Raw genomic sequence first — 12885 nt, 5'->3', positions numbered from 1 at the left:
GTTAGATTTTGTTGTGATTTTATTTTGTCACCCCTAACATTGGATGAATAAGTGTTTTTTTTAATTTATTTTGGCTTTTGTAGTGTCTTTCTAGAACAATAGACATGATCAAGGATGCTTGGGATCTGATTGGAAAAGATGGTACTCCTCGAAGCCAATTATCGCTGAACTCTCCCCATGCTGAAAATATCGTTGCGGGAAAACATGCTCCCTATGTACTGCAGAATTTAACTTCCTTGCCTCTTGAATTTCATGTTTATGAAGGACCCTTTGATTCTGTTGAGTTTGACATCCCAGAGTTCAAAGAAAGAAGATATGCGCAACCAGGCTGTTCTATTCCAATTTATATTAGTGAATCTGCTGAAAAACAATTCTTTCGTCACAGATCCTTTCATTCATTGGAAAAGCTAGATGAGCAGCACAGATATGGAGTGGGTCATCATTTTATTTCCATCCAACTTGATGGCACATCTGTACCATCCATTCCAATTTCCATGGATCTTGTTGGGCAGACATACTTTGAGGTTGACTTTTCCAAGGCATCAAATGAGGAACTGAATATGTCTGATAACATGTCAAAAGATGCTGATAACGTGGAAAAGTATAGAAAACATATGAGCGGAGGCTTCATAGTTCCAGTTGTTTTTGATGTTTCTGTTCAGCGCTATGGAAAGCTTATTCAACTGTACTCCACGGTATGAGGACATTCAGCTCTGTTATCTTCTATGACCCAGAGGAACGTTCTTTTAACATTCCCATATTCAGGTTATACTTTCCAATCAAACATCAAGGCCATTGGAGTTCCGCTTTGACATTCCCTTTGGCGTGGCTCCGAAGGTACGGACTCATTTAATATGTTAGAGAAACTAATTACAGTTTCTTTGAATTAAAATTTTCATGATCAATTGTTTTTTCCTCTCTCTCTCCCGCTCTCTATTTGCTTTTGAAGATATTGGATCCATTGAATCCTGGTCAAGCAATGCCGCTGCCTCTGCATTTGGCTGAAGCTGGTTGTGTGAGGTGGCGTCCTAGTGGAAACTCTTACTTGTGGAGTGAAACTTGTAACCTATCAAACCTTCTTGCACAGGAGAGTAAAGTAGGATTATTTAGGTCCTTTGTTTCATATCCATCTCATCCCAGTAGTGATCCGTTCCGCTGTTGCATGTCAACAAGAAATATTATACTCTCTTCACATCAGAAGCCCAGGAAGATCGGTAATGATTTAATGCAACCACCAGTTGACTCTGATCCAAAAATCCACAGTCCAGCTGAATCACAGGAACGGTGTATTCACCACTTGACCCTTAGCACTCCATTGGCAGTGAGGAGTTTTCTTCCTGAAGAAACTAAACTAATTGTAGATACTGGTGGAATGATACATTCTGCCATTCTTTCAGAGGTTTGTGAGATATATTCCGTACTTTATCTTATCTTTGAAGGTGGAGCTACAAGGCTGGCTGCATTGTTTTATTCTTTTTTTTTTTTCAATTTATTTTTTACTGAGTAACATATATACATGCTCAAATATGTTTAGGTTCAACCATACATGGTGCCGGAGATTTAAACTTTTGACCTTTTAGTCCATGTTCTGATACCTTAACTGGTTGAGCTATATTTAGGTTGACATGGTCAAATATGTTGGTAAACCAATAATTTAATCATAAATCAACTTTTTATGACAATAACATCTTTTTAAAGAAAGGTCCTAATTGAGAATGTTTAATGCATAGATAGTGAAATTGAGAACTTAAAAACATTAAAGGCCAACTTGAGAATCACCTAAAAGATTTAAGTATCACCTGATATATAAAGCCTTTTTTATTATTATTATTATTGAAATTATTGTTACTTGAGCTGAAGATAACTCCCCTTTGATTATTTCTAGGTCAAAACTTTCTTCCATCATATTGATCCTTCACATGACCTAGAACTTGAAATCCAAATCCATGGATATAGACCTTCATATGTGAAGTTCCCTAGAGCAGAAACATTTTGCTCAATGGCGAAGTTTGATGGAATCAAGTTCTCACTTTCTGAGACCATAATTTTGAGCCCTGGTATCTTGATGTTATTTTTATTTATTATTTTTCTTGATATAACAACAAAAGTATTTATTACCACCCTAATCTTCTTATAGGTCCAGTACACATAACACTTGATAAATCGGTGGATGCATTTTCTGGTAGCAGAGAACTCAATTTCTTTGTTCCCTTCCTATTATATAATTGTACTGCCATTCCCCTCTGGATTTCAGAATCAGCATATGAACAAAAAGGCATGAGCATCTTTGTACCATCATATTATGATATAGTTGAACATGAACATTCTGCCGGCAAAAGAGATGGTCTTCGCTCAATTACAGGGTGCAGTGACTCTCATGCAATATCTCCAAGGTGGCACAATTCTTTAGTGAAGAAACCAGTCTCAACTCTGGAAAACTCAAATCCACATTTGGACAATTTGAATGGGAGAATTTTCGTTTCACGCAATCATCTTCAGAAGTTTTATGCCCTGTCAAACAAAAATGACTTTAACTTGAAATCCTCTCAAAATACTTCTAATGTAAGTTCAAGTTCATGTGACTATGCATGTGAAAGGGACCCTAATTCTTTAGATTTTAACCAAGTGAAAGTTAGAGCGCACATGTTTTCTCCCTGTAAACCCTCATCTGCAGAAGAAGTTATGGTTAGGGTGAGCAGGTCCCTGCCAGAATGTGCTATAGAAGATACTCGAAGTGTTTCTTGGTCAAGCCCATTCTATCTTGTTCCCAGAAATGGTTCAGCTACTGTTCTTATACCACAATCATCACCAAATGCTGCCAATGTGGTCTCTGTTACATCTAGTACAATTTCTGGATCTTTTCCTGAGATGACAAGCATAATCATGTTCCAGCCTAGGTAATATTGTTAGCTTCTACCCTACCAACAATTATATTTGTTTCATGTTCCTTTTTTTTGTTACTATTATTTTTTACTTTGTCTTCTAATATTCTTAATGTTGCAGATATGTCATAAGTAATGCATGTACCAAGGATTTATGCTATAAACAGAAGGGAACTGATTGTATTATCCCTTTGGCAGTTGGAGAACATTTCCATCTTCAGTGGACTGATACAACTAGGTATACTGGCTTGTGTGATTGTAGTATTCCCATTGTCACGGTTATGAATCAACTTGAATTGCTTTGTCTATATCAATCAGAATCCATGGTAGATAAATTTTGAGTGCATGATGAAGATAGAATGATATTGATAATGGTTGAGATATATACTTATTTCTTTTGGAGTAGTCTTCTTTTGTTGTTAAGATTACTAGGAATGGTTAACAAATAGTTCACATTAAATATATTTTATTCAAGAATTTTCCTTATTAAAATATATTTTCGTACTTCCATAATAGAAATAAGTTGATGTCGCAACAGTAATCATTCTTTAAGTGCTTCAATAAAAGTCCAAACATGAAATTGATAACTTGGACCAAATTGGATTGATATTCTTTATTGTCTCTATTTACTCATTTCTTCACTTCTTCCCTTTTTGATTCTTGATTAAGTTATTTTAGAACTTAGTCATTTCCCAACCGGCAATGGTGCTTATTGTGTGCTCTCATCCAATAGTTTAAATGCAATATTCATTTGATTGGTTTGTCTATTATATTCCCATATCCTTTCATTGTGATAGCCAGTTTGTTTGTTTTCCCTGTTCATTATCAACACAACACTTGCTTGTGTCTCGTATCCACTCCTTTGTTGCCTGATTTTCAACTTATGATCAGGGAATTACTGGTTTCTGTTCGTTATAACGAACCTGGGTGGCAATGGTCTGGCAGCTTCATACCTGATCAACTTGGCGATACTCTAGTGAAAATGCGTAATTATATCACTGGTGCCTCAAAAGTTCTTAGAATTGAAGTTCAGAATGTTGATGTATCAATTGACAATAAGATTGTTGGAAATGGTCATGGGAATTTAGGGACGAATTTGATTCTGCTGTCAGATGATGACACAGGATACGTACCTTACAGAATAGATAACTTTTCAAAGGAGGTAGGTGACCTTGTTCCTTATTCAGTTGGAAAGAATATGATATTAGGTTGTAATTGTTATATTTTAGTATTTCCAATATTGTTTTAGGAAATTTCAGATATGAAAAAGGTCTTTTTTATTCTCTTGCTTGAGATATATCTCCAGCCCTATGTTTAAACCAAAGGGAAAGGAGAAGATACCAAATGGTATAATTGAATTGTCAATGCTATGTATTAAGTTATGCAAGATAATTGATTATCGTAAATATCTCGTTATATTTTCCTTTTTTATGTTTTCTTTCTTTGGTCACTCTTGTACACTTGTATATATTTATATCTTTGGTGAATGGAATAGAGTATTCTGATTCTCTCGCAAGCCTAAGAGTTTTACATGGTATCAGAGGGTTCTAAAAAAATTAAGGTTTCGTGAACTTTAGGGTTTGAAAATTTAGAACCTGTTTGTGTTACATCTAGGGTTTTGTGGAGGGGTGAGTTTATACTTTTGCTCACCACCGCCGCCGCTGTCGTCGCCGGAAAAAGGGAGGATCGTTTTTCTTCACTATTTTTCGACACTGCCCAATCATCAAGGAGCCCAGCCGCCAATCTACAAAATCCCAAAGTCCAGCATCCATCTGACCAATGCGTGAGGCTCACGCACCGGCGTGTGTAGGCCCGTGCGTCGTCGGTTCCGGTTCGTCTTCTGTGGGTTTCCTCGATTTTGTTGACTCTCCTTGGTGGTGTGTTTATTTGGGCTAATATACTCACTGTTTTGTGGTTCATTGAAGGGAAAAAAAATCTCTTCAGTAAATTAGGGTTTGCTTCTCTTCTGTCCGGTGTTTTTTTTTTTTTAGGTAATTCCGGTGTTTCTTTTTTTTAGGTAGTGGCTGATAAGAAACCAGTAGTCATGTCTCAGATGATTCCTCTGGTGTCAAAAGTAATTGAACACAAGTTGAATGGATCCAATTACTATTCATGGAGATCAAATGTTTGCCACTTTATTAGAAGCATGGAGATGGATGATCACATCACGGGAGAGCCACCGGTTGATGCTACTAAAAAGATTGGCGACAGGACGATTCAAGAATGCTTCGATCATGAAATCGTTGAATTAGTAAATCACTACGAATCAATCAAGGAACTATTGGAATATTGGATTTTCTTTATTCTGGGGAAGACAATATTAATAGAGTGTTTGATGTTTGTAAGACTCTATATCAACCTGATCAAGGAGAAAAATCTCTTACAAGCTACTTTATGGAGGTCAAAAATACATGCGCGAAATTCAATACCTTGATGTCAATTAGCACGAATCCAGAAGTTCTAATGGCTCAACGTGAAAAGTTGTTTATCATGAGTTTTTTTAGTTGGTCTTGCGCCTAAATATGAGATGGCCAAAGATCAAGTGTTGTCAAGCTCAAATATCTCATCGTTGGAAGAAGTTTATACTCGAATATTTCGTACAGAGAAGCCACAAGCAGTTATGTCATCTAATTCTAGTAGTGCTTTGATTGGATGCACAAATGATTATAGAGGTAATAAGCAGTGTTTTGAAGGTGCACCCGAGCACTCGCCTGAGGCGAGAGGCGATGCGATGAGGCATTTGCACCTCTTGTAGTAGCTGGGCGACCGACTTCAAATGGGCGCTCGCCTTGGTGGCGCCTCACGGCGCCTCGTTGTGCCTTCGCTTTTGATGAAGGCGTGCGCCCGGGGAAGTGCTCCGGTTTTTTCTTTTTTTTCTTTTTGAAACGCTTGATTCCCAAAAATTTCAATGGGCAAATCCCTAGAAGAAAAAGGCCAGATGAATATTTTCCATTTAGAAAATATTTGATTCGATATTATTAGCCATTAAATGCGGCATCTTCAACCTTGAATTCATATTATCTTCTCCTTCGATTTCTTCAACTTCTTCTTGAACATACGATGCCTTGGCTTCTTTTGCAAACAAGCACTCTTCTTCAACTGCAAACGAACGACTCTTCTTCTCCAACTTCTTCTTGTACGAGTCTGACTCTTCGACTTCCCGATTATCTATTGATTCTCTTCTGTCTTTTTCTTTTTCATTTTTTTGAAGCTATTGAATTTGAATCACCGATTTCTTTCTTTCTTTTGTTTGAAAAGAAATCTGAATCATAGATATCATTAAATGGTTTAAATGTAAATTTGATATCTTTTGTTGGTGTGGTGGATCACTGCTTTTTATTAAACTATTTCTATTATAATGGTAAATCTCTATTTTAAATGAGTTCTTGGTGAGTTTTTAAATAATAAAAGTATATTATATTATACATAATAAATATCATGGGTTGATATTTTTATAAAGTTTAGTTTACTTTATATTCTATCTATTTATTATTTTTTTTAGTGAATCTATCTACTTATTAATTTATAATATTATGTAAATTGGAAATTATTATATTAAATATTTTGAAAAGTTTGACATTTGATGATATTTTAAACTCTCACTTTTAGAGTTTTGTTTATTTTTATAGATTAGATTATTACTATTAATCTTTGAGGCTTTGATATATGTATATAAACTTATGTTCTACTTCTACATATATTAATTATTTATTTATTTATTCATTACACCTCGCTTCACTTAGGCGTCACCTTTTTGTTGCCTCTCGCCTTGGCGGTCAAAGGAATTTTCGCCTTGAGGTGCGCCTTGCGCTTTGAAAACACTGGTAACAAGGGGTTGGATCAAATAGCTCCAAAGGTCATCCCAATAACCAAAGATTAGGAGGTGTTGTTTGCTATTACTGTCATAAATCTGGCCATATGAAACATGAATGCAAAAGATTGATGAATAAGGGTCAAAGGGTGACATCTGCACATGCTGGTTCGGGGACAAACCAAGTGGAAGCTGGTGGGCATATAACGACCAGAGTTCAGGAGGGGTACATGAACGAACCAATATCACATCCGAATGAGAGTGATCCTGAGGATATGAAAGTATGGATAAGATGGACTAAAAGAATTGAAAGTTACTACCTTTAGCAACAAGGTGCACCTTCCTTTTCGGTGGCTCAATCATATGAACTCTAAAGTTAGGTGTGCTTAGCTTGGAATAATACTATGTTGGGTAACTTCCTGATATATTTCCTAGGATGCATGTGAGTGAGGACAAAGCATGCTGAAAGGACCAGTGTTAGTTTGTGGGGATAATTTTCACTTTTAAAAAGCATTCAAGGCAAGTGAGGATGACGTAGCCAGGTTACAGGGGATGCGAGAGAATGTCGGGGCCATCAGGGGCCAAATTCGGATTCCGAATCCTGGGCCTGGGGCATTACAGATGGTAAACCAATAAACAATAGATAGGCGCAAGTAGCTTGAAATCGAAAAGAGTGAAATCAAGTTCCTTTGAAATAGAAAGGTAGGTGCTTTGGCTAATCTACCTTTTCAGCCCGAGTTAAGACAAAGGAATGGTCTCACTCAGGGGGAATGATAATCTTGACAAGTTAATTACGATTTTTGCAGAGGAGTTTGCTAAATTTCAACAGTATCAAGAGTCATTAACGACATCATCTTCTACTCCGCCATCACAGAGACAGGTAACATCTCTCAATGCCTTCTTTCTTCCACGTCAAAATGGGTCATTGATTCTAACGCTACAGACCATATGATAGGTAACCTCAGTTTATTCTCTAACCTTTGTATATCTACCTCTTCACCTAGTGTCACTATAGCTGATGGAACCTGTTTTAGGATCAGTAACCGTCTATCTTACTGAATCAATTTTTTTGTCATTAGTTTTAAATTTTCCACATTTCTCGTTTAATTTGATTTTGGTCAATAAACTCACCCGTGATCTTTATTGGTCTCCTTTTTTCCTGGTTATTGCTTATTTCAGGATCTTACGACGAAGTAGACTATTGGTAAAGGACGTAAATTTGGAGGTCTTTACATATTTGAACCACAAACACCTATAGCCATCACATGCTCTAGCATGTCGTCTCCCTTTGAAGAGCATTGTCATTTGGGTCATCCATCTATCTCTGTGTTGAAGAGTCTTCGTCCACAGCTTCAACATTTGTCTTCTTTAGATTGTGAGTCATGTCAGTTTGCTAAATTTCATCGTTTGAGTTTGTATCCTCGAGTCAATAAACGAGCTAGTGCTCCTTTTGAATTAGTCCATTCTAATGTTTGGGGTGCATGTCCTATTGAGTTCAAAGGAGGGTTTAGGTATTTTGTTACATTTGTCGATGATTATTCTCGTGTTACGTGGTTATATTTCATGAAAAGTCGTTCTTACTTTCTCATTTTTGTAACTTCCATGCTGAAATTCGAACTCAGTTTAGTGGTGCTCTTAAAATCTTACGGAGTGATAATGCTAAGGAATATTTCTCTCATGCACTCAAGTCTTATTTAGATGCCTATGTTTCAGATGCATGTTCCAAAATCCTTTTGGGCTGATGCTGTTTCCACAACTTGCATAGCATGTCTTCTTCCATTCTTAAGGGTGAGATACCTTTTCGTACTTTATGCCTTGAACAACATTTGTTTCTCATTCCACCCAAAATATTTGGTTGTACCTGCTTTGTTCGGGATGTTCGGCCTCAACATACCAAGCTAGATCCAAAGTCCTTAAAATGTATTTTCCTTGGGTATTTGTGTTACTGTCCTAGTCTAAGTAAATATCTTGTCTCTCCTGATGTCACGTTTTTTGAACATTCCTCATTTCTTTCATCGTCGTCTTTCTCTTCGAATAAGAGTCAGGGGGAGCATAAGGAATTGGAGGATGATTTTTTTGTCTACACAATTGTTTCCCCTTTCGATCATCTTCTTGATTCATCTCTACCTGTGGCTACCTCTACTCTTCCACCTATCGTTAAGGTCTATACTCGACGACAACCTCCTTCATTTCCATGCTCTATACCAGAGGCTTCTTCGTCTCCTTCAGTTCCATGTCCTGTAGCAGAGTCTTCTTCGTCATTGGATCCGGAGACGAGTGATGATCTTCCTATTGCTCTTTGTAAAGGTAAACATAAGTGTGCTCATCCTATTTCTTCTTTTGTTTCATATAACCATTTGTCGTCTTCCACATGTTCATTCATTGCATCCTTAGAGTTTATATCCATCCCTAAAACTGTTCATGAAGTTTTGTCTCATTTTGGTTGGTGTGCCGCAATGGTGGACGAGATGACTGCCTTAAATGATAATTGTACTTGGGATTTAGTTTCTCTCCCTACAAGAATGAAGGCTATCAGTTGCAAATGGGTGTTTGTAGTTAAAGCCAATGCTAATGGTTCTGTTGCTCGGTTCAAAGCACCCCTTGTAGCGAAAGGCTACGCACAAACGTATGGCGTTGACTATGCTGATACTTTTTCTCTTATAGTAAAAATGGCATCTGTGAGGTTGTTTATTTCATTAGTTTCAATCAATCATTGTCTTTACATCAGCTTGATATTAAAATGCATTTCTTCATGGTGATCTTCAAAAAGAGGTGTATATGGAGTAACCACCAGGGTTTGTTGCTTAGCGGGAGAATGGAACGGTGTGTCACCTTCGTAAATCTTTGTATGGATTAAAGCAGAATCCACGGGCTTGGTTTGGTAAATTTACTTAGGTGATTGAAAGTTTTGGAATGCAAAAGAGCATGTCAGACCATTTGGTCTTTTTTAAGAGATCTAAGGGTGGTGTCATCTTGTTAGTCGTACATATTGAAGATATTGTGGTTACTAGTGATGATGCTTTAGGTATTCAGTCCTTAAAGACCTATCTTAATAATCAATTCTATACAAAAGATTTGGGCATGTTGAAATATTTCTTAGGAATTGAGGTAATAAGAAGCAAGAAAGGAATACTATTATCACAGAGAAAATATGTACTTGACTTGTTGACTGAAACAGGGAAACTATGGGGCTAAGCCATGTAGTACTGAGTGATGCCCAACTTACAGCTCACAAAAAATGGAGAATTACTAAAAGATCTTGAAAGATATAAGAGGTTAGTGGAAAAACTTAATTACCTTAAAGTGACTCAACCCGACATCGCTTATTCAGTGAGTATTGTGAGTCAGTACATGTCATGCCCTACAGTTGATCATTGGGTTGCATTGGAACAAATTCTGTGTTATCTAAAGGTTACTCCTGGGCGTGGTTTATTATATAAGGATTATGGTCATACTAATATTGAATGTTTCTCGGACGCCGATTGGGCAGGATCTAAAGAAGACAGAAGATCAACCTCAGGGTATTGTGTTTTTGTCGATGGTAATTTGATTTCTTGGAAGAGTAAGAAGCAAAATGTGGTGTCACGTTCAAGTGCAGAATCAGAATATAGAGCAATGGCACAATCTGTGTGTGAATTGATTTGGATATATGAACTTCTTGTTGAGTTGGGATTTGAAATCACCACACCGACAAAGTTGTGGTGTGATAATCAAGTAGCACTTCATATTGCGTCTAATCCAGGATTTCATGAAAGGACTAAACATATTGAAGTTGTTTGCCATTTTGTATGTGAGAAAATTCAACAAAGTTTGGTATCTATAGAATATGTGAAGACTGGAGAACAATTAGGAGATATCTTCATGAATCCATTGAATGGAACACGTATAGATTATCTATGTAACAAGTTGGGTATGATTAACATATATTCTCCAACGTGAGGGGGAGTGTTGTAGCTCCGTTGTTAGGGTTTTCCATTATTGTAGATATCTTGTTATATTTCCTTTTCTATGCTTTCCTTCTTTGGTCAATCTTATACACTTGTATATATTCATATCTTTGGTGAATGGAATAGAGTATTATGATTCTCTCTCAAATCTAAGAGTTTTACGCTTTTAAAATAAATAATTTAAAAAACACTTCATTAATGTTTTAGTTGCTTCTTTGACAGAGATTACGAATTTACCAACAAAGATGTGAAAATTTTGAGACTATCGTTCACCCTTATACATCTTGCCCTTATTCTTGGGATGAACCTTGCTACCCACGTCGTCTGATTATTGAGGTGTGGACCTGTGGTTTATGTTTTGACTTAAACAATCAATGCTTCTTCATTGTTATGCCTGCTAACAAATTCCTTCTGGAAACTATTAGGTTCCTGGAGAGTGCATACTAGGATCTTATGCTCTTGATGATGTACAGGATTTTGCTCCTGTGTGCTTGCCATTAACCACTGGGGTATGTTCTTCGGATTTTCGTTGTTGGATTTTATATCTTATATAAATAAAAGTTATCTGGGATGTAAAAGAGATATTGACTAATGATAAGCTGGAGAAATATGATCAATTTAAAATAAAAATCACAATTCTATTGCGACTAATAAACCTTTTTATCATAGATTGGGAAATGGTTATATATGTATCAGAAGTTAAAATATTGTTGAAAAAATAATTGTGTGGTGATGCAATTTATTCTTATGATCCGTTTAACTAACACTGAGGAAGACAAGTAAAAGATCAATTGATCATGAAGAGTCATTATAGTCTGAGTTCAAACTATTGGAGTTCTTTTTTTTTTTTTTTTTCGGCGTTTGTTTATTTCTAAGAGATTACATGCTTCTTCGATGGTAATGAACTATTAATTTCAGTGTTCATTGTAGCTATGCATAGTTATACTTATTACTTGACCTTAGCAATTGCAATATATCATCTAGCTTTTAACTTATCACTAACTTTTGTCTCAGAAAAATGAGAGGGTGTTGCATTTATCAGTTAATGCTGAAGGAGCAACAAAGGTATCTTCTTATAATCTTTCATGCGTTTTAGAGTCCTTTTAGCAAAAGTACTTAATTCAAATACTATATTAAAAAGTTCTTTATAAAATAGGGGAAAATATCTTTTTGGTACCTAGGTTTTGGGTTTAGTTTCTATTTAGTTCCTAGGTTTGGGTTTAGTTTTTATTTAGTTCCTAGGTTTCAAAATGTTACACATTTAGTCCTTAAGTTTTGAGTTTTTTAGTTTGGTTTTAATTTAGTCCCTAGGTTTCAAAATGCTACAATTTTACCCTTGACATTTGAATTTTGCTTCAATTTGGTTCCTATGTCTCGAGGTCTATATTTTTAATCTCTTTTCTTTTTTATTAAATACTCACTTTCCATCTTTTGGAGTTAATTTATGTTAAGAATTATAATTAATTAAGTTTCATTATTTTTATCTTTTAAAATTTCATTTCTAATTAATTAATTAATAGAAATTGACGTCAATGATTGAAAATTAGTATTTAATGAAAAATTGAGGTTAAAAATGTAAAATCTTGAAATCCATAGACCAATTTGAAACAAAATTCAAATTTCAAGGGTAAAATTGTAATATTTTGAGACTTAGAAAGTAAATTGTAACAAAACTCAAAACTTAAGGACTAAATGTGTAACATTTTGAAACCTAAGGACCAAATAAAAACTAGAGCCAAAACCTAGGGACCAAAAAGGTATTATTCCCTAAAAAGTATCATTTTTTATTTTTGGTTCTACACCTTTTCAATAGTACTTTTGAAGCCATCATAGCCTTTTGACAATTTGCAAAAGTACTTTTTGTTACCTTGAATTTATGATTGGAAACTGCTTTTTAGCTCTTGCAAAAGTGATTTTGACCTTGCCAGAAGAACTCTCAGCTATGTAGTACACATGATTTATCTTGAACTATTTTTCAGTGGTCTTACTTTGGTTGCAGGTGTTGAGCATTGTTGATTCAATCTATCATATTCCAAGTGTCTCTCATTTTGGAGAAAAGAAAAAACTTGTTCAGAAACAGGAAAAGTTAATTGATTACAAGGAGAAATTTTCAGTTTTTATATCTTATATTGGTGTATCGTTAATTAATTCTGGCCCGGAGGTTTGTATATATGTATTCGAACTTAGCTTTCAAATTGTTTTCTCATACTTTTAAGTACTCTGAAATTCTTCATATTATCTCTAT

General features: G+C 35.6%; 1 protein-coding gene across 4 annotated transcripts in view; it reads left to right on the top strand.

Moving 5' to 3' along the window:
• The window catches only part of LOC120071354 (vacuolar protein sorting-associated protein, putative (DUF1162)), a 118774-nt gene that overhangs the window by 99653 nt on the left and 6236 nt on the right, over positions 1-12885 (top strand). For all 4 annotated transcript variants that reach the window (XM_039023582.2, XM_039023581.2, XM_039023584.1 and 1 more), the window contains 11 exons: positions 84-695; positions 766-837; positions 950-1399; positions 1886-2057; positions 2138-2897; positions 3004-3120; positions 3774-4044; positions 10863-10976; positions 11066-11149; positions 11655-11705; positions 12640-12801. In XM_039023582.2, coding sequence (XP_038879510.1) covers positions 84-695; positions 766-837; positions 950-1399; positions 1886-2057; positions 2138-2897; positions 3004-3120; positions 3774-4044; positions 10863-10976; positions 11066-11149; positions 11655-11705; positions 12640-12801 — 2865 coding nt within the window. The remainder of the gene's footprint in view (positions 1-83; positions 696-765; positions 838-949; positions 1400-1885; positions 2058-2137; positions 2898-3003; positions 3121-3773; positions 4045-10862; positions 10977-11065; positions 11150-11654; positions 11706-12639; positions 12802-12885) is intronic.

This window comes from Benincasa hispida, chromosome 2 (assembly GCF_027475165.1).
Source record: "Benincasa hispida cultivar pf3 chromosome 2, pf3_genome.v1.1, whole genome shotgun sequence".
Lineage (NCBI taxonomy): Eukaryota > Viridiplantae > Streptophyta > Magnoliopsida > Cucurbitales > Cucurbitaceae > Benincasa > Benincasa hispida.
This window is presented reverse-complemented; position numbering and strand designations above follow the sequence as displayed.